This window comes from Lineus longissimus, chromosome 10 (assembly GCF_910592395.1).
Source record: "Lineus longissimus chromosome 10, tnLinLong1.2, whole genome shotgun sequence".
NCBI lineage: Eukaryota > Metazoa > Nemertea > Pilidiophora > Heteronemertea > Lineidae > Lineus > Lineus longissimus.
This window is the reverse complement of record NC_088317.1, coordinates 6,269,423-6,295,124: the sequence shown is the minus strand read 5'-3', so window position 1 is coordinate 6,295,124 and position 25,702 is coordinate 6,269,423. Positions and strand designations below refer to the sequence as shown.

At 42.3% G+C, this 25,702-nt stretch overlaps 2 protein-coding genes across 2 annotated transcripts in view; one reads left to right on the top strand and one right to left on the bottom strand.

The window, feature by feature from the left end:
* LOC135494239 (Na(+)/H(+) exchanger beta-like) overlaps positions 1 to 25,702 on the bottom strand; it is a 333,142-nt gene that overhangs the window by 49,786 nt on the left and 257,654 nt on the right. The gene's annotated exons all lie outside the window — the stretch shown is intronic.
* Positions 17,742 to 25,702, top strand: part of LOC135494236 (zonadhesin-like) — a 46,547-nt gene continuing 38,586 nt past the window's right edge. The window contains exons 1-12 of the mRNA XM_064782082.1: positions 17,742 to 17,818; positions 18,247 to 18,302; positions 20,009 to 20,251; positions 20,620 to 20,856; positions 21,269 to 21,319; positions 21,562 to 21,609; positions 22,310 to 22,354; positions 22,760 to 22,810; positions 23,352 to 23,602; positions 24,078 to 24,397; positions 24,842 to 25,143; positions 25,297 to 25,505. Of these exons, the coding sequence (XP_064638152.1) occupies positions 18,248 to 18,302; positions 20,009 to 20,251; positions 20,620 to 20,856; positions 21,269 to 21,319; positions 21,562 to 21,609; positions 22,310 to 22,354; positions 22,760 to 22,810; positions 23,352 to 23,602; positions 24,078 to 24,397; positions 24,842 to 25,143; positions 25,297 to 25,505 (1,812 nt within the window). The 5' untranslated portion in view covers positions 17,742 to 17,818; position 18,247. The remainder of the gene's footprint in view (positions 17,819 to 18,246; positions 18,303 to 20,008; positions 20,252 to 20,619; positions 20,857 to 21,268; positions 21,320 to 21,561; positions 21,610 to 22,309; positions 22,355 to 22,759; positions 22,811 to 23,351; positions 23,603 to 24,077; positions 24,398 to 24,841; positions 25,144 to 25,296; positions 25,506 to 25,702) is intronic.

The window sequence follows — 25,702 nt, the reverse complement described above, 5'->3', positions numbered from 1 at the left end:
CACTGGCACTGGCCATGTCATGGTAGCACTGGCACTGGCACTGGCTCTGGCACGCTGACACGCTGGCACGCTGGCACTAGCACGCTGGCACGCTGGCACTGGCACGCTGGCACTTGCACGCTGGCACTGGCACACTGGCACTGGCACTGGCACTGGCACTGGCACACTGGCACTGGCACGCTGGCACGCTGGCACGCTGGCACGCTGGCACTGGCATGCTGGCACTGGCACTGGCACTGGCACGCTGGCACTGGCACTGGCACTGGCACGCTGGCACTGGCACGCTGGCACTGGCACGCTGGCACTGGCACGCTGGCACTGGCACGCTGGCACGCTGGCACGCTGGCACGCTGGCACGCTGGCACTGGCATGCTGGCACTGGCACACTGGCACTTGCACGCTGGCACTGGCACTGGCACTGGCACGCTGGCACTGGCACGCTGGCACGCTGGCACTGGCACGCTGGCACTGGCACGCTGGCACTGGCACGCTGGCACTGGCACACATGCACTGGCACGCTGGCACTGGCACTGGCACTGGCACGCTGGCACTGGCACGCTGGCACGCTGGCACTGGCACGCTGGCACTGGCACGCTGGCACTGGCACACATGCACTGGCACGCTGGCACTGGCACTGGCACTGGCACGCTGGCACTGGCACGCTGGCACTAGCCAAAGAATGCATCCCAAAATGGTCTGCAGTTCGCTGAAATTCATATGAGTTCAGATTGTTTGTAGTCTTGTAGCCTTGCCTATGCTTCGACCTTCTTACTGCATACTGGATCCTCTATGTGGGCAATGTAATTGACAAGATAGAATATAACCTAGGGCAGCAGACTAGGACTTACCAGTATTAGGTGTAGGCGGCAGCCCAATGGCTGAGGTGATTCATTTTATATTTTGATTTTTATTCTTTGACATGATTCAACTTAATGCTGTCCATCAGATTAACTTTTGAAACATTTATTTAAGTCCCTGAAACACTGTATTCGCCTTTTTTAGCAAAAAAACATGTTAGAGCCAGTGTCAGTGCCAATGCCAGCGTGCCAGTGCCATGTATTGAATCAACCCTCGCAAAATAAAGCGAGCATAACCGCTGATCAGCTCACTGAGCTAAAGTTGAGCCAATTGTGAAGCAGCTCTCGCATGTCTAGTGGCCTTCCTCTTAAATTCCAATGCACAAACGAAAATTGGCTCGATGATCATTACCCCCAAATCGACCGAAATAAACTCTTTCAGTCGTTACTGAATATCGGATGCCAGTGACACAAATTTTTGGAGATAATTTTTCCCGTTCTAGGACTTCCAAGACTCAAATAGATGAAACGTTCTCTGCAAAATTGTTATCTGACCCATATTTCATTGAGAGGCTGATCTTGGAATGAAAGTATCACTTGATTTATGACGAAATTGTTTTCTTCATATGTATACTTGTGTCAATTAGGCAGAGTCTAGCTAACTGATCTGTGCCAGAATTATCAACAGGAAAAGAGAAGGTTCGTTTTCAACGCCCGAGAAAATGTAAAATGTAGGCCGAAAAGTTGGTCTTTACACAGTGCAAAAACCGGTCAGCTTGATGTAGTATGTGTAACGCATTGGTAATTGCATGAGCTTGTGTATTCTAATGCACTAGCTCATACAATTCATAATCGTTTTTAAAAATCGACTGCAGTCGATTCCAATGTCGATGACACAATTTAAGCAAATCAATGCATAGACGGTACTTCGACAACCCAGTGCCTTATACTGGACATACGTATTTGAAATACCGGTATCATTTTTGCATGTAACAACACATGCATGTATTGACGCACACGCCATTTCTGCAAAAATGAAGTATTTACCCATGACCAATAGCCCAAAGGATTATGGTTTGGCTAGGTCTGGAAAAAAAGATGCGCCTTTATAATTGATAGCTGGTTCCTTCCAGCCTCATTTATGGTGGTGTCATCCCTACTAGTATGTAAGGCCGCGAACATTATAGAGTTCGCGTTTTCACATGTATGTACATGTACATGACGTAGCGTGTCATTGTTCACTTTCCATGCGCGACATGAAGAACGATAAAAGTCATTTCCAAAGAGCGGGCTACATACGATTCACGATGTCACCTTTCACCCTCACGTCTTGTTTTCAAGCCGAAGTCAGTTAACTTGTGACAAGTGAAATATGACAGGTGACAACGTGAATCCAATAACTCCGGCCAAATAGCTTAGACAATTAATTGCTTTAAGCTCGTTGATTGGCAGACAAGAAGCGGAGTTTTACACTCGAGGTTTTCGATGCTGGCGATACGTCTGTGGTCTCTCGACGCGTGAGTAACATGGTCACCATCACCGACCTATCCTCGCGCTATTGCCATCTATTGGAGCTAATGCGTCGCATTCAAGTTGCATACTTTCCATGTCTTGGCTTGAACGGAGTACTGTCCTGAGAATTACATGATAATTGATATTCACGTGACAACTAGATCGATCGCATGTTACAACTGTAAACTGCTGTAAATGGAACGGAGACGACAGCAAGCTGTCAGATCAAATACTGTCGTACGAAAACAAAGTTTGCAAACTATTATTCGTAAACACACTGTATGTAAACAAAAACATACAGAAATTGACGTATTTCAGTCCCAACAAAGTACTTCAATGCTTATTGCTATAAAATTGCATGTCTGTTCAGTAAATTATGATTATGAGCTGTACACTGTTTCATTAAACTGTGCTGAATTATCTACGTACTATGTTGCCTGAAGCGATGAACACGATCTAGATCTCACTTCGATGAGTGCTTTTCATCCTGTATCTACATCGTATGGCCTTGGATCGCTCGAGAAGAATCCTGGTAACGCAGCACATGCAACCACATGCTGTGGATGGGTTAAGTTGCAATTTGTTGGTAAGAATTTAAGATCTTTAGTTTTGACGGACACTCAACAAGAATTTTGTTCAAGCATGAAAAATGGCTTTTTGGACCTATTAATCACTCCGGAGTGATCGATACACAAGAGTGTGATTCATTCATTACGGTTTTTTGCACTTGCCGGTTTAAGCTTTACGAACCCAGTTCCTTTCTGCGTGGTTAGGAGCAAATGACGGTGTAGCAATCAACGATTTTCTGTACTCGGGTGATACAGTCAAATATGGGAAGTTTATGCATTCACGACAACAACAGACAGCGCTATCTGTGATGAACGGTTTCTGCTCTCCAAGCATTGACTTTTGTAACAGTTGCTTTAAGCCGTGACTGAACCAGTGGAAATAGCGCCACATTTTTAGAGATTAATATGTAAAGTCAAGGACTTAGTGAGCACCCCTTTAGGTCGGGGGAGCTCCCCCGAACCCCCCTACGAGCATATGTTAAGTGCAAGCTCTAACAACTACAGCTGTTACAATGGGGGGACACCCCCCAAACCCCCCTCCGTCGACATAGGTTTTTACCAGTGCGTTGGGGGGAAGCTCCCCCCAAACCCCCCCGGTGGACAGTCAACTAGCCCTTCTGTGTCATACTGCTGGAGGGGGGGGGGTGCGATGGGACCATCCATATAGTTCCTTCCGACACATTTTTGTTTTGGTAATGTAATACATTGTGATTGTCCTTATTCACGGGAATCGGGCGTTTCCAGTGATATACGACACAAATAGGTTGTCCTCATGCATTCACTTTGGAAACGCATTTTAAAATAGATGTTACGTCCTGTTTAAATGGGGCACGTCATCATCGCGTACATTTGGGAAAAACTCCCTAACGAGACCGGAGCAGACGGCTGAAAGTAGTTTAATTATTGGCCGCTAGGGTGCAGAATGTCGCTCACCCGAATTTTTCACGCAACTTTTGCTAAATAGAGCTAGTTCTAGTTTGTGATTCATTTTGATACTTCAGATTTGGGCAGTAGACCAATATAACTTAGTCGTCAGTGTGGTTTTAAGCTGGAAAAACGTATTTATTTTTCTTAAAGTGCCTTTTTTGGACGGGTGTGTGCGATTGTTTTGTTTTTATGTCACGTGACCTCGACCATGTCTACACAAAATTAAAATAAACCACCCTTTTCTGTCATTATTTAGGACGGATATTTCTCTAATAAAAATATTAATATAATTGGCCAATTTCTTAGGCATATGATGTAGCGAATTCCCATGAAGATTTAAATTAATTTAAATTAATTTCAATCAATGGGATAGCAACCACCACCGGAAGATCGCGGAGAAATCGGTAAACTCAACGGAGTTAATTCAGAAAAATACCAAAAAAAATTGTTTGTAGGATATACAATATTTACTCTCTTTATTTCTCATCAAATCAGTATATACTCCCACACACACGTGTATCTTAAGAGCCCCTCCTAAAGGGGGGCTTATGAGTGCTGTGGTTCAGTTTTATTTACAAATATTTTGCAGAATTGAAGGAAAGTTAGCATTATGGCAGCGGTCACTAAGTTATTCGCAGCTACTGAAATGGATGCTCTCAAACGGGAATTACCAATTGGTTCTGGAGGCTTTCTAAATACGACACAAGTGATCAGAACCACCATCCGGGACCCTCGCAATGACTTCTGGGAATGGCATCTCAATGTTTTCCTTGGGAGCTATTTCACACTGTTTATAATATTACTTGGAACCATTTTGAACGGTCTCACTTTAATTGTGCTGCTCCGCCGAAAATTTGGAAAGTATTCGACGAGGTTGTTGCTGATTTCCCTTGCTCTAGCCGACACGGCTGTACTCTGGACTGGAATTACCTTCTGGGTTGATGAATCCTTTTCGCTTGCTCTTTCAGTCCTCTCCGTAGAGTCCTGCCCCGCGTATAGTTTCTTTACCTTTTTCTTCCAACAGTACGCGAGTTGGAACGTGATGTTCCTAACATTGGAACGATTCATATCAGTCTCCTACCCAATCAAGGCGAGAGTCATCTGCACTCGGAAATGGACATGCGTAGCTCTTTTTGCCCTATTAATTTTCAGCATTTTTCTAAACCTTCAAACTCTGTTCTATTTTAAACGATTTGACTACCTTAATTTGGGTTATGTATGTGATACACCTCTGCAGGCAGGCGACATACACTCACTTATCTTTCACTGGATGGATATGGCAACGTATTCTTTCATACCATTTTCTGTAATAGTTTTCTGTAATTGTTCAATTCTAGTTAAAGTCATTCGGAGTCGGAACAAAAGGAAGAAGATGAAGCTATCGGGACGAGGCAATAGTAGTTCCGATGACACCTCTGCTCAAATGACCAGCATGACGTACATGTTGACCACAGTCAGCCTCGTGTTTATAATTCTAACATCACCCAATCCAATTTCACTAATTGTTGGAGAATTAACAGTAATCCGTTCCTGGCATGAATGGGTTATTTCTGTTTTGGTCACTACTGTTGCAAACGTTTGTAGCTTATGCAATAGCGCCATCAATTTTATTCTTTATTGTGTGAGTGGTACTCAATTCAGGCGGGAGGTTTTCAAAATGTTTCGATGGGAACGTTGACCAGGTGCTAATATCGTATCGGCATTACCGACCATATATCACAATTGATAACTCAGTTTATTAAATCAAGAAGCAGTGAAAGACAGTTATCGCCCCGTATGACATCCTGAGGAAATCAATGGTTTGCAGGGCCGGAGAAGCGAACATTAACCCCTGATTTCCTCAGTATGCAGTTTGAAAGCTGACACTTTATGATGCTATTCGACAATTTTTACAAACGATGCATGGAGCTGCATGGCTTGGTCAGTCAGATCACAAAATGTTATCAATGGTTTGGCGATTGGCCGACTTGAGCTTAGCCTATAACTCGATCTCACCAGCCAAGATCGCCAGGGCCATCGCATATGATCATACGACAACTACAATGAGAAGAAAGTGGACTTTTTACCCATGCTCCGCGCAGTACTAACAGTGTGATGAGGCGGTCCTATCGCTGTTTGAATCGAACCAGACCAGACCAGATTCGTGCGCTTTTACGCGGCACACCGATCTAGACTGATCCGGATTGGTTAGGATCCGTGAAAATGGCCCTAATAAATTGTATTATGTCTCTGTGAGGAGAATGCGTTTTATCTAAAGAGGAAACACGAGATCCTGGACAGTGCATGATTGTCATGTGACCTATAGAGGTGCGAGAGTTGGTTTCTCATCCTGTATTGTTCGCATGACAGTCATCGTGGATTTTCTTTTCCCTTACCGATTTTAGGCTTATCGACCCCCATGAACACCGTTTCGTCGGATCGATGATACTGTAGTTTCATGAAAATAACACCACTTCGGGATATTCAAGGCCCGGCCTCTTCTCTCGAGTCTATTCACCAGAGGTAACCAATGAGTGACTTCGCTGGCCCTTGTGATGGCTCAGCCGAGCTGTCACGGTTACGCTAAATCACTTATTACCGCAGCCCTATTGATTCGAAGTGTTGTGGGCCTACTGGTCGATGAGTGCGCATGTGGAATGACGTAAATGGTAAGGCCACTCGCTGACCCTTTATACAGGTTGTCTCATAAAACTGAAGCACCTTTTAGATTGATCCAAACCCCCCAAAACAAAAAAAGTCCTTATTGAAACTCTGAAGAAAAATCTACTAATGCTTGCATTAGTAAAGCAAAGTGAGATTCAGGCAATGATAGTAGTCACGAAATTCCGAAGAAAAACGAGGAGCTCATCCTCTGTTTTTCTACAGCCCTCTTTTTTTGATTTAGACTCCCTAGGCCTACGTGGGAGAAAACAGAATCGAAGTTTCTAGGATTTGTGGTTTTCTTGAGTAATTCTAGGGCCTCTTAGGCCTATAAATGAAGCCCCAGTGAGGGTACCCACATTAGAGACAACCTGTGCGATAATGGATGCTGTAGAGCTGCAGAGAAAACGACGCCGGCGCTACACCGTGACAGAAAAACTTGCCTTCCTGAGAGACCAGAAGGAGGCACTTGTGAACGGTACGGTGCGCAGTATGAGAGAGTTCGCCGCCCACTATAACATCCCCTGGGAGACGTTTAGAAGGTGGAATCTCGAGGACCTCGAGCAGAAGCAAGAACAAGGGCATGGCCGGAAGAAGACGGTGATGGAGCCCCGTGATCCGTTATGGCCACAGGTTGAGGACCAGCTTTACCAATGGCTGCAGCAGATGAGAGAGCGTCGCTTCGCAGTCTCCGTTCTCGACATTCAAGATAAGGCGTTGGTAGTGTGGCAAAGCTGCAGTGGAATGAGTTAGCCCAAGATGTCAGAGAAGGGATTCAGCATTGTCGCCCTCAGCTAGGGGATTTCAACGCTTCCATAGGCTGGGTGGAGTGCTTGATGAAGAGACGCCACGTGTCCCTACGGAAGAATACAACGACCGTCCCCGCTGATGCTGCTGCAAGGATCCAGACCTTCCGAGATGCGGTTGATGGGAGCATCGATCATCTTGATATAAAGATGCGGTTCTTCTTTAATATGGACCAAACCTTTGTCCTGTTTGATATGAGAACCATGTACACGGCCAACACCACGGGGAGAAGGCCATAGACGTCCGATTATCCAGGTCCAATACCAAGCTAGGATACACCGTCACCCTCTGCATCGCAGCCTCTGGAGCAAAGTTGCCGGCGCACATCACCTTCCCCAGAACAGGTTTCGTCCGGGTGTTTGCAGCCCTCCAAGACAACCCACCAGCAGATGTAAAGATTACCCAATCGGAAACTGGTTGGATGAGGGAGGAAACGGCGCACCACTGGTTAGATGAAGTCCTATCACCCTACGTCACCGACAACGAGACCGACCAGTTCCTGTTAATCGTCAATCATTATCAGGTCTACCGGACAGAGAACTTCCGGACGAGAGTCCGCGACATGAGAGGCAGCCTGGATTACGTACCTGCTGGTTGCACATCCCTCGTACAACCGTTAGACGTTGCTGGACAATATAATAATGTGTATCTTTAGGTTTGAAAAAAAATTGAATCGGGATTTGCATCGTTCTTTTTTATTCCTTCACTGATCACTTCGGACAAGACTGTACATTCAGAGGGATGTTCGGTTTTGTCTCCAGATATGTGACGGACAACTTCTCATTCTTACCAATTTCGCACTGCAAAGTATCTTTGAAAGCCCGAAGCTGGTAAGGGATGATAAGACCCGAAGAAATGCTCCATTACCTCCCTGAGCAGTGCCTCACTTTGAAAGGGCAGGTCAGTCCCTAAAACCAGCAGAAGCCAATATGTCAGTTGGACTTTTTTCATGGACACCCTGTACACTATCAGCCATTAGCACTGGGACACCCTTTACACTACCAATGACGATTAGTTGAAAATGTTCTGGGACACTCAGTACAATGGCCGAAGGCCCGATCCCATTATCCCATTCATAGGAGACCAACGAATCGGTTTCAACAACCCAAACAATAAGGATTGGACTCGAAACTGAAGTATATTGGATATGAGGCCTGGACAACCCTCTCTGGAATCCCAGCCAATGATCGGCCTTCTCAACAGCTCTGTTCGCCACCCTATGAGTCAGGGGCGGCGACACCGGCTGTTAATGAAGTGGTGTTATTTTCATGAAACTACAGTATCGCCATTTGTCATGATAATTCTTTGATAAGGCAGTATAGAGGAGTAGGAATGAAGGCCTACGTGCAAGCGTGCTTTGTTTAAATGAATACAATATAATGTGCAGACTGTAATGTGCATGAAAGCCCTGCGCGGTACAACTTGCCTAAAACCACTGGCAAATATTAAGGGGTTTGACGTTTTCCTCGTCGTGTGAAATTGACCGCCCTTAGAGACAAGGAATAATGTAAGTGTAATTTAACCATGTAAGGATACAAAAGTACCAGAATGTACGCATTTTGTCTAAATTGTGAAATTCGCTTAATATAAAGGAGTGACTGCCACGGCCTCAGTACATTGTAAAATGAAAACTATCATAATGGATAGAAACAGTTCTCAGTGGCCTGATATCTCGGCAAGTGTCGCGTTTTTGTGTCTCATTCAAAAACCACCATATGCTTTGTGTTGAAACTTACGCTGTATCTAGATCAGAAAATTAAAAGGGCAAACCCTGTGAAGTTATTTTGAAATCCAGTTTATTATATTAGCAGCGCAGTTGCCATGGAAAGTGAGGTCTGTGTGGTCGAAAAACGGGCTCACCATGCTGCTTTATTTACTACAAAAGATATTGTATATTCCATACAGCGGACAATCAGATCAAATTTGGGATACGGGATTGACTTATTTATGCGTGAAGAAGGCTGGAACTTTCTGAATACAGAAAAAATTAAGGAACTGTTAGTATTTTTATGTACGGGTTATTTGTCCTCTGATGTGGAACTTGTGTTCCGCCGGTTAAGAAATCTCTATGTACTTATGTCTCGGGTGTGTATTATGATTTTGTATCTTGCACTCGCACCTTGCACGTGATTGTTATCTGCACTATCTTTGTAATTCTCTGTACTACAGTACGAAATAAACATATATATATAAATTACGATGTACTATCCGGATTCATGAATTGACCAAAATTCGATGACTTCCTTTTATTCCCATACAGTTACTTCAATTAGTAACAAGTTCTTGTCAGATCCGCCAAAAATCGTTTTTGTCTTACATTACCGAAAATAAACACTTTACGGCGGCTTTTTATACCGCGAGATAAAGAAATCGCGAAATCGCGAGATGAGTAATCATTATTTTCTGCCCCAACTGTTTCTACTTCACTGGACCATGACAATCCCCACTTCCGATGCTGCCGTGAACTTCACCATTCAATGGAAGTGGGGCCGAAGACAATACAAAGGCTACATGCAACTATGTCCAAACACACGACTGACTTTCAGGGAATTTAGCGATAATCTCAGCTCGTAGCAGTTGTCCCAATTCCTCCTCCTGAATCTAATGAGGGGGCGTCCCGGCTCTTCTGCCGTGAGAGTTTTTACTTTGAAGAACTATTTTGAAAAGGCCACAATTGTGGATTAATTTCTTTCCTTCCCCGTCTACCGCGAGGGGGCACGGCATGCAGTATACGAGCTGGTGCAAGAGCTTGGTAACATGCGGTGATGGGCATGACTTGGTGGAGTTATTTTTACTTTATCGTATGCACATTGGCCGAAAGCCGTTTATAAAGCCACACTCGTGGGGATTTCAAATGGTTTGTCAATCAATGTGTTTAGCTTTTTCTGATTATACTAGTAATGCCACGTCGTACCCGAGCAAATCATAACACATCAAAGACTAGCTTCACGGAAGGTATGGAATCTCACTGAAATGTCAACGGAAATAAATCGGCGAGAACGGATTTGGTTTGTGACAATACAATGAATGAAAAATAAATCCCGCATCGAAGTGTAAATCAAAACAAGATAGGGAATGTATTACGAAAAAAGAAGGGACCGAAAAAGAGGGGTTGCTGTTGTTATTTCTTTTATGATGCACAGAGTGCATCATTATTGAGAAGGACCCCCACGGTAATGAGGGTCCTTTAAATGATCATCTGCCATGGACATTGGACATGCCCATCCTGAGATGCCCAGTTGTGTCGATGATGGGGACAATGAAGCACAGAAGGGTGACAACCATGAAGATGAAACTTCCAATGACTCAGGCAGATCAAAATGGGCCAAGTACTGTGGCTCAGATCCAGAGTGTGAAATTATTTCATGATGAAATTCATGGCCATGAGCAACAACAGTATCAATTGTGTTAGAGGTCCACATCATTGAATGATGATCGAGGCCACCTTCAAACTGACTGACATACGACTATACAGTATGATAGCCGGACTTTCGTTTGCGAACGTGCTTGGCGGGCATGATGTGGTAAACACCATAAAAACAAGCTCCAACGTCCGCATTTCCAAGGTCGATTAGTAAATACCTATCATTGATGAGGACGGGCTTATGATTATTATGTATCTAAAAAGTGCCAAGGTTGAGTTGGGAGAGGTTTCGTTTTGGTAAAATTTGATGACTTTCTAAGTTGTGTTCGAATCTGATACCCAACATAGTACATAATGTATAAGCTCTGTAGACGTGCAGTAAAACAGTGCGCAAACCTTGTTGTTGAATGTCGGAGAACTGCGCAGTTCACATTGGGGACACCCGGTCATGACAATCTTCTAGCTGGTTATCTGATCTCAGAGACACCAATAGCAACGGACGATCTGCTATTGGGCTGGCGGCATTTAGGTTCAGTTGTAGTCGTGTATGATAAACTCTCACCAATATCCGGATGAGCCGTTATTCTCACTTTCCGACCAGTATTTGAGTAGTTCCGGACAGTTCCGAACGAGAAAGGTGGCGGCGGCAGTGACGTCATCATACTTGTATTTACAGATAATTACCTCGTTGTAATTAAGGAATGATCCTAATTGACTGAAAATTGTAGGGTATTAATAGTTTCAAAGGGCCTTTCTAATGAAAGGGTCGCTGTAATATTTGATGGCAACATTTCTAAATTCCAATCGGAGGTTTTCAAGCAAAGCTGGCGGACTATACGTCCAAGAAACTTTAAAGACTCCCCGCGCTGAGGCGCGGGGGAATAATGATAGCTCCGTACTACAGCCTCGGTCTCATGACTGTTCGCCTTTTAATGTTCCATAATTGCAATACATTCTGTCCAAAAAGCCAACACATAGCATTCTTTAGAAGCTTGAAAACCTTAAGGTTATATGATTGTACACGTGAGCTGACATTGGAAGACTCTTGTTGAGCAGATAGGAGAAATGAGGAAGACATCTGGGAAGCGATGAGACAAGGAAAAAATTGGATGGTATGTCCAGCTTCTAGGGAACAAATCCAATGCCGTCTCTATCTGTTTCAAAGTGTTTCCTGAAATCATCCTTCTTTAGAAACTCCCCAAGCTTGATGAATTCTATTTTTTTGCGCGCCATTGACGTAGTGTTGTCGAGTTACTAAAGCTTTCACACCAGAAGGTCCTTTGGTTTGGGTAACTCAAAAATGTATGAAGCCTGAAAGTAGGACACAATGATTACCTAATGATTTTTATTAAAAGCGATTTGAAAAACATAAAACCGTTATTTTATTCCGCTACAAATAGTGCTGCTATGTATGTCCGTGATCGATATAAGCCATCAGTATTTGTGGTGTGGTATTTATTTGGATATACGCCAAGGCACTGATAAGCACTGTTCAAGTTAGTTTTTGAGGGGCGAATCCGCATGGTAAATTAGGTTAAAAATGACGTCATGAGAGGTGAATCGGGGATACAATAGCCCAGAAGGCTCAATGAAAAAGAAACATTCATTATTCAAACCTCATCGTTTAACCTAAATAGTAAAATAAGTATTTTCAAATTAGAAAGCATCCAACGTGCCACGTCGAGTTTCGTATGAACCTACTGGGCTTTCGTACCGATCCGCGGGTCCGGGCCGACTCTGCGCGCCCGAACTCGGCCGTAGAGATGGAGCCCTATACCATGTGCACAAAATGGTCTATTTGTACCTCATATGGACAATAGGGAGTTTTCGCAAATCCCCGATACGCCAACGCGAACGCCTATCTCTCATCGCAAAGCTCAGACCATTTAGCTCATGTCAAACTCATCAACTCCAACAAAATCTGTGTCAAAGCCTTATTAGAGTTGTCCTCTGAAGAGAACAGTTCTAAAATTCCGAAATTGACAGGCAGTGTGATCAGTTAATAAATGGGCATGATTTAATTTTTTAATAGGTAAAATAATCCCCCTTTGATGAAGGTGTGTCAGTTTATAATTTACCATGACCATGATCGTTCTGTCATGTAGTAATTTTAGGTTAATAGGCAACTACACGCTGGTCAAAATGAGATTTTTTTTTTTTCGATAACCATTATGTCTCTATGATCTGTATTATTGTGGAACAGTGACAGAACATTCCCCTTGTTTGTATTGTTGGAACTGTCCTGATCTATCGGTATTGTTCAACAATTCTAAAAGTCTGAACTATTCTGGAACTGTTCCAATCTTCACCCAACACCATGTCCGTGAGGTATGACCTCACAGGTCATCACCTCAGAAGAGATACAGGCTAATGAGGAGCCTTTGCTGCTCTTGTCAGTGGGGATGAATCAGTTGCGGATATGTATAGCGGATTATTTGGATGATTCTATACACCAAGAATTGGGAAAGATGTTGTCCAATTTCTGGTCCAGAAGCCGAGGTTTTTTGGACGTTAACCGGACATACAGTCAATGCATTCACGAAGCAAGCATCAAACCTGCCACGTCGAGTTTTGAATATTGCATTTTGAGTTTGAATGAACCTACTGGGCTTTCGTACCAACAAATATTATTGAATGCATCGACCGTAAAAAAACTGTAAAAAACCTCGGCTTCTGGACCAGAAATTGGACAACATCTCTCCCAATTCTTGGTGTATAGAAACATCCGAATAATTCGCTATACATATCCGCAACTGATTCATCCCCATTAACAAGGGCAGCAATCAAAATTGTCATGTCGGATAACTTCTGACAAATTACTTCACTGCCAATGGCCAACAGAACTGGCATATCCAATTTGCAAAACTGCAGGCAGACTACATTTTTCCATTGCAATTCAGTTGATACAGGGTAGAATAAAATATTTTAGCCCCTGCCTATGATATTGATTGATATCCCAATGCTGGGGCTACAAATAAACCGGGGCTACAAATACCCCATTCTACCTTACATTTTGTTGGCATTACTCTGGTCATTTATAACCATAAACAGCACTGAAAAGGACATCACCTAACTTAAACCATAGTGACATGTAATCACGCATATGCTTATATCATGTTGACATGACATATTACATGACTTACTGTTATGATATATACCCTGGCCTGGGATTTTGGAATCTTAGAACTGTTCTCTTTAGAGGACAACTCTAATGGGAGCGCCATCGAGGCAGCAGTGGTTTTCAATATACTCCACCTGTCGATATGACGTATAGGAGTAACTTAGGATGTGAGGGCTCACGAACAAAAACATGTTTAGCTAACAATATTGAAATGTAAAGTCTGGTTTCTCATTTGAATATTTTTCTGATCACATGTTTCATGAAAAGTGACTCTCACAGCAGAACTGAATTGTAAACCGGTGCTATTGTATCCATCACGCGAAATATAAGTGTTAAATCTAAACTATTATTCGAGAACTGATCGTTTTCAAAGCAACACTCGAAGGGCGATTCTGGCAGTACTAGTATTACCCACCTGGCGTCTGTTGGTAAACTGATTTTTTTGTATTGTAAAGGATTGTTTATTGTGCACGTTTGACTCCAGCCACAAATGGAGCCTTATTTGGAACACTACCGGCCACTTCACAAAAGACGACTTGTGGGACGACTTTGGGCTTTTTTAACTACCATGGATGGGGTACCCTTCACTTAATATCTCTTAGGCTCACTAAACTTTGTGGGAGGAAGGGACGGTACCTCCAATCGGTTGGTAACAATCATCTAGATGAAATAGTGTTGAACAGAATTCTAGAGCGGCTTCCATAACCTCCAGTGCTATCCTATTCTTGGTCCATTCGGCCCGATATCGGACCGATTAGCAAAACGTTATTTGGCCAATATCGACTCCCAGAATTGGTCCAATGTCGTGGTCTTATCACGATCAGTAGCCAGTCGGTATGAGGTACGTTTTTTTATTTTTTTCGTTGTGAGGCCTTGATCAGACACACTTTAGCATCTCGGCGGAAACATTCTTCCGTATCGAATTTAATCTGTTTAAAGTGGCCTAAATGCTTTGCTTGGTCACTACTTACCTTAACATGTGTAGGGTGTGGCAGTTATGACCTAAACGATCACCCACACAATATGCAACATACCTTCAATCTGCGAGGCGAGCCTGTGTCTGGCTTCAGTTGCGCGACAGTGAATTACTGTAGTTTCACTTCAAGTCAAATTCGATCAATGAAAAGCCGCAACACCCTTTTTCTATTTGGTCTAAAGCTCATATTCGTCTGGCCACATGGTGGTTGCCTTACGGAAAAACATTATTCCACCAATCTATGAATAGGTGAACTTGATCCACATCAGGCCTATATTTCGGGCCAAGTTTACACTATTTCAGGGACATGTGTGGAACGAAAGGTGGCGCCATCTGGTGGTATGTATCAAATAAAATTCATCGAAAGGGCTCTAAACGTCTCCCCTTGGTCTCTACAAATCTACAAATGTACACGAATAGATTGTAGTAATTATGGACAAAGGATTGGCCTCAGAAAGTCTCCAGAATGCCTCGCATCCCAGCTGGCAGTGGTTCAGGTTTCTCTGTCGAAATATTGACAACTTCAGAACCACCTGCTTCATGAAAATGTGGTATTTCATCTGACGACATATATTCATTCTTTTGACGGGTTCTCTCGTTTATACACGCATATGTCAGCGCAAATTTGAAGGATTGGTCCCAGAAGGAATCCAGAATGCCTCGCTGTCCACATTCGAGATCCTACCTGTCAACACAGTATAAAAGTGGTGTAACAGTTACACTGAAAATGGGTGTTCAATGAACACTGAAAATCAGGGTTACTTAGTGCTCCTCACCGATTTTCGGTGTAGGGGTTACACCCCTTTTCGGTGTTCATTGAACACCGACAGGTGGTGTTCATTTTCAGGGACACCGATTTATGATATTGATGAACACTCATTTACGGTGTTCACAACACACTGTAAGACGGTGTACCTATCCATGAACACTCACTTAGGGGATCCGCTGAACACCGATGTTTGGTGTTGAAAGTGTAGCAGTGCAGAGGGTGTACCAGTCAGTGAACCCTCAAATAGTGGGTAGGTTGAACACCAATGTTCGGTGTTGAAAGAATTGTACACTGCTGGAATTGGACAATACTGGTTTCCATAGTTCAAAGAACTACACCAGTCTGGCGGCTACTTGATAAGTGGCAGGAACCTATAAAGTGGGTGATTCTACCATAAAGAAGAATTGGGAAAAATCCTGTTATTAAGAATTAAAATTTCATTTATTAATAAACAATTTAATCTTAACTCACATACAATGTATGGCAATCCTGGTGGCTACAACGGTTCGATAAGGGCGAGAAAAAAATTAAAGAATTGATGATACGAAGAGTTTGAGGTTGTGGACGCATATCTTGGAATGCTTTTCCACTATGGTGGGAAATGGTCACATCAGGTGGAGCAGGCAGCTCATTCGGCCTACAAGGCAGTGTTTACAATGAATAGTCACATGTCAAAGTTTAAAATCGCCTGTGAGTGGAGTCGGTCAATGTTACCCTTTTTGTATCATCAAAACTCAAACTCTCGTCCAGCCATAGTTCAGCTTTCTCTGTCAGGCCTTCATACACTACATGACAAAAGTAGAAATCAGCTGCTACAAAAGTCACCTTCGACAAAAGACATTCTGATGACATTTCACAGAAGTCGAAATTTCTCCACACACTGATAGACATGTGGACGTGCAAAACGCAACTGCGACATATGTTTCGAGGTGACACTCGACAATAGTCAATAATGTAGCACACATTTGCTACAAAATGATCCCGACAGGCCACAGAAATCACCATTTGCCACAAATATTTTTGTGACTTTCCACAGTTGTTGACTGCTCACTACACATTCATGACATTCCACTTCAACAATGACCAAAACTCTTCTACACCGACGTCACACTTCATAACCATGGCAGACACCGAACTGGTCGCATCGGTATGTCTGTCTCTCATTGTCATCATTCGGCGGAGACGAACCAGACGAATGCGATTTTCTTGATTGCGTCATCTGCTGTTAGCATAAACAACGGCGGGTATTAAAACAGTACAAGCACTCAAGTATTATCAACATGAATGAGATTTACCTTTTTGTCTCAGAATCTTTGGACTATAGGACTGTAGCATGTGTACCACGCAAAGGGAAGTGGCTCCGCGTGCGATTTGCTCTGTCCTCATTCTAATTTAAACGACCAACATAGATTCATAAGTAGTGGATGAATTGCAATCCAAATCACAGGGTTTGCATCCAATTTTCTTGTATTGTCTTCCAAGCAAATAATATTAAACTGGATATTGATATATTTTGTTCATTTATTTCTTGGGTAAACGTGTATTGAAATTGGTCGGGGCATATTTACCAACATTACCGATGTGAACCTTACCGGTGACGTCCAATTCAGTAGCGATTTCGGCTATCTTTTTCCTCTTTTCGTTCCTATCGTGGTACAGAGGGGACTTGACGTTGAAAAGACATTCTTGCACCCCCCAAAGATCACAAAATCTTCTTTTTTTTCTTCTAAAAACAACGTAGCCATCTTCCTGTCCCATGAGCAACAGGTCTCCAAAAATTGAACATATTCAATTCAGCTCTCCACAGCTTTCCACAGGCTTTCCACAGGGGTAAACATGCCCACAAAGGTCACTGAGTGAATACACACTGAAATGACTTTTGTAAAAGATGACTCTACAGTTTGAAGCTGGAGCGGCCACCTGAAACACGGTCACAATAGTCGTAATCATCTACACACCTATTGACTTTTGTGGTTAACGTTATACAACTTTCAACAAGGCGGGACATATGGATACTTCGTAACAAAAGTTCCAATCGTATACACATTGCAACATTTTTTTGGAAAGAAGCCACAAAATGACTTTTGTCATGCAGTGTATGGAGGCCTTGTTTGAAATTTCATCTCCGACATATGTTAATTCCTTTGACGGGTTCTCTCGTATTACGCAAATGTCAATACCAACATTCAACAGGGGTTTCTGGCAGTACTAGTATTACAAAGAAATAAATAAGGCTCGCTCATATATTTTCGGTATTACCGTCCTGGCATCCGTTGGGGAAACAATTGCATTTTTGCCCCGTTTCTTTTGGCAAGCCCTTGCAGTTCCACTCAAAGGTAGGTAAAAATCCAAACGAATTCCGAATCCTCCTCGTTCGCTCAGGTTTGATTCTTCTTGGTGTTGCTGTTATAACTATATTTTTAACTCAACAAGTATATTCGGTCTTGATGTGATTGCTCTAAACTCCCCTTGACAACTAACACTGCCTAATAACAGAACGTGCGCGTATTTACCACACTTTTCAACCTTAAAAACCAAATTGGCAGACTTTGGAACCTCTTTTATGCCATAATATTGATGTCAGATATTTTGCCCCTGAAAATGAAGTGGTAGATTATCTGTTATCTGTATGTGACTGATAAAACCGCATATTATAATTGGTGAAAACAAACACAACTGCTTATTAACCGTCGACCTCTTCGAAGTATTCATTGCGTTTTCTAACGATAACTTTTTCCTTTTCCTTTCTATCGGTTTCTTTTAGAATGAAATCTCCATTGGCATGGGTGGCCATTGTGGTCACTGCAATCTTAGCACAAGGTAGGACGTTTTCCTTCCGTCAACAGTGCAATTAATGCTAATTAACATGACTAACGTGTATGGCTGGCGAGAGTGGACAGAATTCCGAATTATGCCACGGCATAAATCTGAATTGTGGTGTGGCGTAATTCTCAATTATGGTGCACCATTAATCAACCAATCAATACCTCGGATCTCTAATTATGCCGCGGCATAAATCTGAATTGTGGTGTGGGTATATTCGGCAAAAGCAGTAAACTAATCAGATAGCCGGGAATTGTGGACGGAAGTGTCATTTATGGAGAACGGAAGTGAGAATTGTGGACGCGATTTGTGGGTTGATGTTATTTTCAATACACGATTACATGTCATGTGATCTTTGAGATTTCGCCGGAAGAGAAATTGTATAAAACGTGCGAAGCTCAAATGTCAACAAATGCACGTAGGTTGCTAAATTTTGGTTCTTTCTCTATTCCTTCTCATTGCATGCGATCCTTGATCTCAAGCCCTTCACAGTCCTGCTCTTTTTTACTACCCTAAAAATACTTATCTGAAAATCTTTGGAGGTTTGCATTTTTTACAATTTCACTTCCCGCGAAGTCTCAAAGATCACATGTCCTGCAATCGTGTTTTGAAAAAAACATCAACACACAAATCACAATCCGTCCTCCATTAATGACACTTCAGTCCACAATTACCGGCTATCTGATTGGTTGACTGCTTTTGCCGAATAGACCCACACCACAATTCAACTTATGCCGCAGCATAATTCACGAGATCCGAGGTTTTGATTGGTTGATTTATGGTGCACCATAATTGAGAATTATACCACACCACAATAATTGAGAATTATGCCACACCACAATCACACCACAATTCCTATTTATGCCGTGGCATTCTGTCCACTCGCGCCAGCCATAAACGTGTGCGGGGGGGGGGGTAGCATACGACTGACTCTGGTATTCGAGGACGTGACCATTCGCCCTTGCTGTGCGTTTTATTAAACTCGGTGATGAAATCGTTTTATAGTCATGAATTTCAAGAGCAAATTTTTAAATATTATTCACTTGAAACATTTTAACGATCGCTATCACCATACGAACAAACATTCATATTATATGTACTTGATGTAAATGATGTCCATTTCTTTAATTTGGATTATTTGAAACCAGGATATCTAAGACTATGGTATACTCGCAAATCTTGTATAAGATCAGTTTGAGAGAAATGCGCGGTGTATCACTTATTCAGAAAGACTAGCTAAATACTGTCGAAATAGATCGTGAAATGCTATTTTAAATACGTAAAGGACCCTCCGTAACTACTTCAGGAAAATAGAAATGCAGTACATACACAATGCTGTAGTGCAGTTTAAATGCATACGAATTTGCTGAAGCTTTGTATTATAGTATTTATATAATGTGTACGGCAGTGCTGAAATTTATATCTTCAGTACGTATTTACGCAAATGAAAATGTTCATATCCAAATACTCATTTCAAGTTTTCAACGAACGGCGTAGGCATCAGCCTTTAAACTCATATTCGGTGTCATTTAATTCGCTTTAATGCGCTTTTTGGAGCAACGGACTCTTTTGACCGAGTTCTTGTATATCGTATATAAATTTCGTCAACCGGTAAATGGTCAGTTATATTCTGCTGTTGCCCATCATCGGCAATGCTTAGTCAATCTGATAAATCAATGTGGTCTACAACAATTGTGTTCCAGCGGAGAGTACTGTTCCTGTGAACCTGGCATTGAGGAAAACATGTCTGCAATTCCATGAGTGGGGAGGGGCTAAAGCGAATCGAGCTGTAGACGGCAACAAAAACACTAACTATTACCGCAACAGTTGCACCCATACCAGCGCCAACGGTGGTGATACCGTCAACAACAATTGGTGGGCGGTGGATTTAGTTGATATATCTTTGATACAGAAGGTTGTCTTATATAACAGAGGGGACTGCTGTGGTAGGTATGGTCGAACATGAATCAAGAATAATATTTTTTTAAACACCATTGTGTCTTCTTCTTCTTCGACTTCTTCTACTGTTTACACGTGTTTACGCGGCGCCGGTATACTAATCCTTAATTGTGAAATATATGAGGGAGCAATTGTGGTGCTGGTTTACATCAGTAACTATTTTAAGTGCTCCGAGTGTAAGTGGGTCTCTTGTTTTGAACTTGGATTTCCTTGACTTGAATACGAAAAAGAAACCTTGGAGAAGACCAGGCATCAGTCGCCGCTGTATGTTCTATCATGCTTGCTAATCTGTACACTAAAGCGAACGACTAGGACATACACCAAAATATTTTGCCTCTGATTGTGTTTATTGCAGGTTCTAGACTAGCTAATTTCGACATCGTGGTGACATACACCAGGCCTACCCCAGGGAGGAAGCTTGTGTTTTCTTCTAGCGAGGTCTGTGCTCATAAGACTGGAGCCGTCCCACAAGGTCAATCACAGACATTTAACTGCAACAAGCAACTACAGGGGAGATATGTTGCGGTCGTTAGGTCAAGAAGCCAGGCGTTGACTTTGTGCGAAGTCGAAGTCTTTGGAACCCCCATTCCTCGTAAGATATTTCATTCACATGTACTATATGGTGCGATTCTAACGACAATAAGATAACTAAAGCTTTAACAATTCGTGGTCCTTCATTGGAGTCAGCTATAATCAGAAGACTGGCAAGCTAATGCCATAGGTCGACGGCAAAGATCCAGCTAAACATATTGGATCACTAGTTAACAGAGACATGGTCGATGATTTGTACATTGGTCTCAGGCCGATAAATCAGAAATACAAGTTTACCGGAAAACTGGATGAGAACTGGATGAAAATTGTGATTTGGACTGTATTTGTTTTCCAATGGAAATGAACTGTTATCTTTCCTTGCTCGCTTTTCCCTATCCTTAGTTTTTACTCTCACCCCCCCCCCCCCCCCTTTTTTTAATTCATCAAAATACACATCATCTACCCTATTTCAGCATGCAGCCTTGGTCTCAAGTTTGACGAGAGCACTAAAAAATGTGTTGATCGTAAGTAAACATCAGTATGTCATGTACGAAAAGCCAGGCCTGTATACCAGACAAGCATTGTACATGTACGTTCTTTTCAATGAGCAAATGTGAAAAATCATACTAAGAGCAAATGGCCAAGAATGTGTGTTTACTAGTAGTCGATAACAAAACTTTTACGAAATATAAAACTTGTTTGAACTAAGATAGAGTTTTCCGCACAGACATCTTCATTAACGTTCTATGTGGTATTGTACTTTCAGCTTGTCCAGATTATCAACAAAGGTGGGACGGAACGAAATGTGTTGTTAGTAAGTGAAATATCTTTCAATTCGGGAATTCCAAATACCATACTTAATGAACCCATTATAGTTTTGTGACTTTTCCCATGGTACGGAGCTAACTTTTCAACAGGTAACAGCCAAAACCACGGGGTGGCCGCTGCGTGGCGCTGTTTGCCACCAGGGTGCTGCTTCGCCGTTCCAGAGCCGTAACGTCTGTTGTGTCGGAGTTTGAGGTCAGCGCGGTCCATTTGACTGCCAATACACAATTAAAAAGACACACTTAATTGTAATAACAAACCATCAACCCATCCAATTCTCTTAGTTGTCTTTCTCTATAGTTTTCATTACCTTTCACCCAATGTCGTAAACAATGAAGAAGGTTGAAATTTCCAAGGATAGAATGTCGTCCGCTGAACAAAGGATTGTATCATGCCCGTTCTTATTTTTGTGGTATAGACGGCCGTGGAAGAAGTGTTCAGCCCTATTGTATTCTGACTGAGTATGATATATGGTTCTATGGAATCCACGATAGACATTTCTATATCTGCACCGGTACTGCACCTGCTCCATGCTATAACATGAAATTTGAATTTTGGCTGAACTGGACATTTCTATTTTCAGTTTAGTTTTGATAAGATTTTTTTTAAATGTAGTAAAAAATTGGCCTTTCCGTGTGGGTTTGTATATCAGTCATCTTCCATGATATATATTTTTTGTTTCTCTTTAGGGTGCATTGCGAGTCAGAAATGGGTTGGAACGAAATGTGTTGCAAGTAAGTTGAGTGCTACACGTCAACTAGAACATTATAAGCTCAAATCTTTCTCAGATTTTCAGGTGTGTTCAGTTGGAATTGGTTGTTCTGTTATCCTCTAGCTACATTCCATTTATGAGTGTTTGTCCGCATCGTTTGGGGCTTTTCAGTTCGAACAACTGGTTGGAGTTCTTTCATGTCTGGTTTTCATCAGTCCTATAGCTTCGTGACCAAACATGATTTTTGGGCTTCAAAACGTCCAAAAAGTACGTTACATCAGTTCTTTACCACGGTTAATGAGAATATCCGGCCGGTAGTTTGTATGTGCTCAAGAGCCCCAGACAATGCAGACAAGAATAACGAATTGATTTTAAACCAGAAAAGATTTTTAACCGGAGTTGTTGATAATATATGTCCCTTTTTCAGAATGTCCGTCACCACAGAAGTACAACACTATGTTCGGAACATGTGAAGCGAGTAAGTTAAACTTTCTTTTGCCAACATTATTCATACTCTCCGATGTGGCGCAGTCGCACGATAGTATCTGAATCACAGATCTATAATCAATAGCAAGTGATCAATCCCCAAAGCACCCATAGAAAATACACTTGTTCATGTAACTCTGGACATGAAATAGCTGTACGTGTACATTTCTTTTCGTTTATGTGCATCACAGCTTATTCGGAGCTGATCAGTCGCCATGATTCTAGTAACTACAGGCACCTGTGACACACTGCGCAAATACATATAGCTAAGCGACTATGCAATAGTCAATGTGTATCATACATGTAGTTATTAATGAGTCTCCCCTGTAAGTCATCCCGACATATAGCTCTCAATAATTTGCACCTCTATATTTTCGCAATCGCATCAGTTGAAAAAGATAACAATTTCAAGGTTTTTAATGTTTTTGCGAATACAAATTTTCTTACGGTTTTCCAGTCAAAATTACTTTTTTTTTCGTAATTCGCGAAATAATCTAGCTGTTGAAAGTACATGCCACTTTAATACTCTACAGAAACATGCCGCTGCTTCGCATCTGGTGATCCCCATTACTACCAATACGACGGCCACAGAATCGACTTCATGGGCAAATGCAAGTACACATTTACCAAGCTAAAGGATGAATTCAAGAATGACAAGTGTTACTTCAATGTAGAGGAGAAGAATGTCCATATTGGTAACCCTCGAGTAAGCTTTGTGGTGTTGTTGGATGTGACCGTCGAGGACATGACCTTCAGATACAGTCAACAAGCGGCGAAGGTTTTCGTAAGTATCGACTTTTCGGCAAAAATGCGTTGTACATGATTCAGTGAAACGTAAGATTTTCTTTGATTATATTAATAATAAATGTCCGGGGCTCTGTATTTTTATCTTAACACAAAAATTGTATTTTCTTCTATCAAATCGGGAAACCTGCCAACGTACAGCAACTTTATCCAAGCATTAGTTACTATACTTTACTCGTAGGCCCTGTTGTCAGGATCCACCTAATAGACACTGTGTACCACACATATGTACCGCAAAACACCCCTTGAAGGGTTCTACCCATTTGATGAAAAGGATCCGGAATAGCTCCAGTTGCGGCCTTTTGCCTGAGGTCGTGACGTGATTTGGTGACAGCTGTAGGATTTGGTAATGCTTCATGAGCCAGCGAGACGAACCAGCCCAAGATTGTGCATTCAAAGGCCGATCATTACCTTGCTTCTTCTCCAACGGAATTGTATGTGTCTTACTTTTGTAGATCGACGGCGTCGACAGAACCAAGAGCAGTTTCCCCATAACTATCAGGACCAGGAAAGGCACAGACGTGAAAGTCTCATACGCGAACAGGCAGTTCCAGGTCGAGGCCACAGCTTGTGGTATGATCACCACCTACAGGAGGTACTTCATTGAGACGTTCATCTCATCCACACTCGGAACCAAGGTGGAAGGAATCTGTGGAACATGTAACGACAATCGAAATGATGATCTTATTGCTAAAGGACAGACGAAAGCAACTACTAAGAATGAATTCTCGAGTAGTTGGTATGTGCCCGATGACTCTGGTCTACAGCAACAGAGGTAGGTACATTTTCACATCGGGTCTGGGTGAAAGATTGTCAGATTGTCAGAAGAAGAAGGTGGAATTGATAGTTGAACAAAATGTTGTAATTCTAACTTCATTTAATCTGTTGGAAGAGCCAGAATATCCAGTTGCACCAGGAAAAAAAAGATGATTTGAAAATGTCGGCTGACAGTGTCTACTTTTTTATGAAATAATCTAAGGCCTACATTTCTAGGAGAGTCAGGCTGACTCCGTAGTTGTTTTTTTTGGTTATTGTCAATAGTTAAACATGGAACCTTAAATGCACATCGTACAGTTCTTTAAAGCATAGCCTACTGCAATAATTATTATGTTGTTAACAGAATTCTAGTAGCAGCTGTTTCTATAATGTAGTTGGAAGGTGTTGTAAACTTTTTCGAGTAAATTCAATTTATGTATATATCTATTTTACCTTTTTGTAGCAACTGCAAAGCAGCCGATGTCAATGGTGATTGCACTGTTGCTTGGGCCACGAAAGTCAAGGACAATAACCACTGTGGTTACATCACAGACACAAACGGTCCCCTCAATGCTTGTATCGCAAGTGGTTTGGTGAATGTGAAGCAATACCAGGACAGCTGCGAGTTCGACGTGTGTTTCTATTCTAAAGAGGCCACAGCGGCGAAGGACGTCCCTGATGTTGTCTGCAAGAACTTGGCTGTGTTTGCTGATGATTGTGCAAAGCAAGGGCTGGGAAGTGTTTGGAGAAGAGCCAACTTCTGTCGTAAGTTGTAACCAACCATATTTGTCCTACGTGACATCACAATCAAAAGTAACCACCAAACTATTCATTTGCCTATATTGGAAATATTTGTAAATAACACTTTCCTGGGTAACCAGAGTATAATAAGCCCAAGCCATTTTGTCTTCCTTCCAGCTCTAAACTGCGAGGCAAATGCGTCCTATACTCCCAAGTCGTACCCTGCATGTGAAAAGACCTGCCAACAGAGGAAAGCTCCCGCGGACTGCGTCGCTGGTGAGCCTGAAGATGGCTGTTCTTGTAATGAAGGCTACTTTAGACTTGGAAATGACTGTGTTCTGCCTGGCAAGTGTGGATGTGATGCCATTGATGGACAACATATCGACGTAAGCATTAAATGCTCTACACACATTTTATGTTGCTCTAATATTGACGTCTAATGTCGTTTATCAAAACGAATACAGTGAAACCAAACCCTGATGTAATATTCGGATACCCCTGACATAATTAGTTTATTTTATTACACAGCGGCGAAAGTGGGAAACCGTGCAGCTTTCACTGTATTTGGGTTACTTTTTATGTT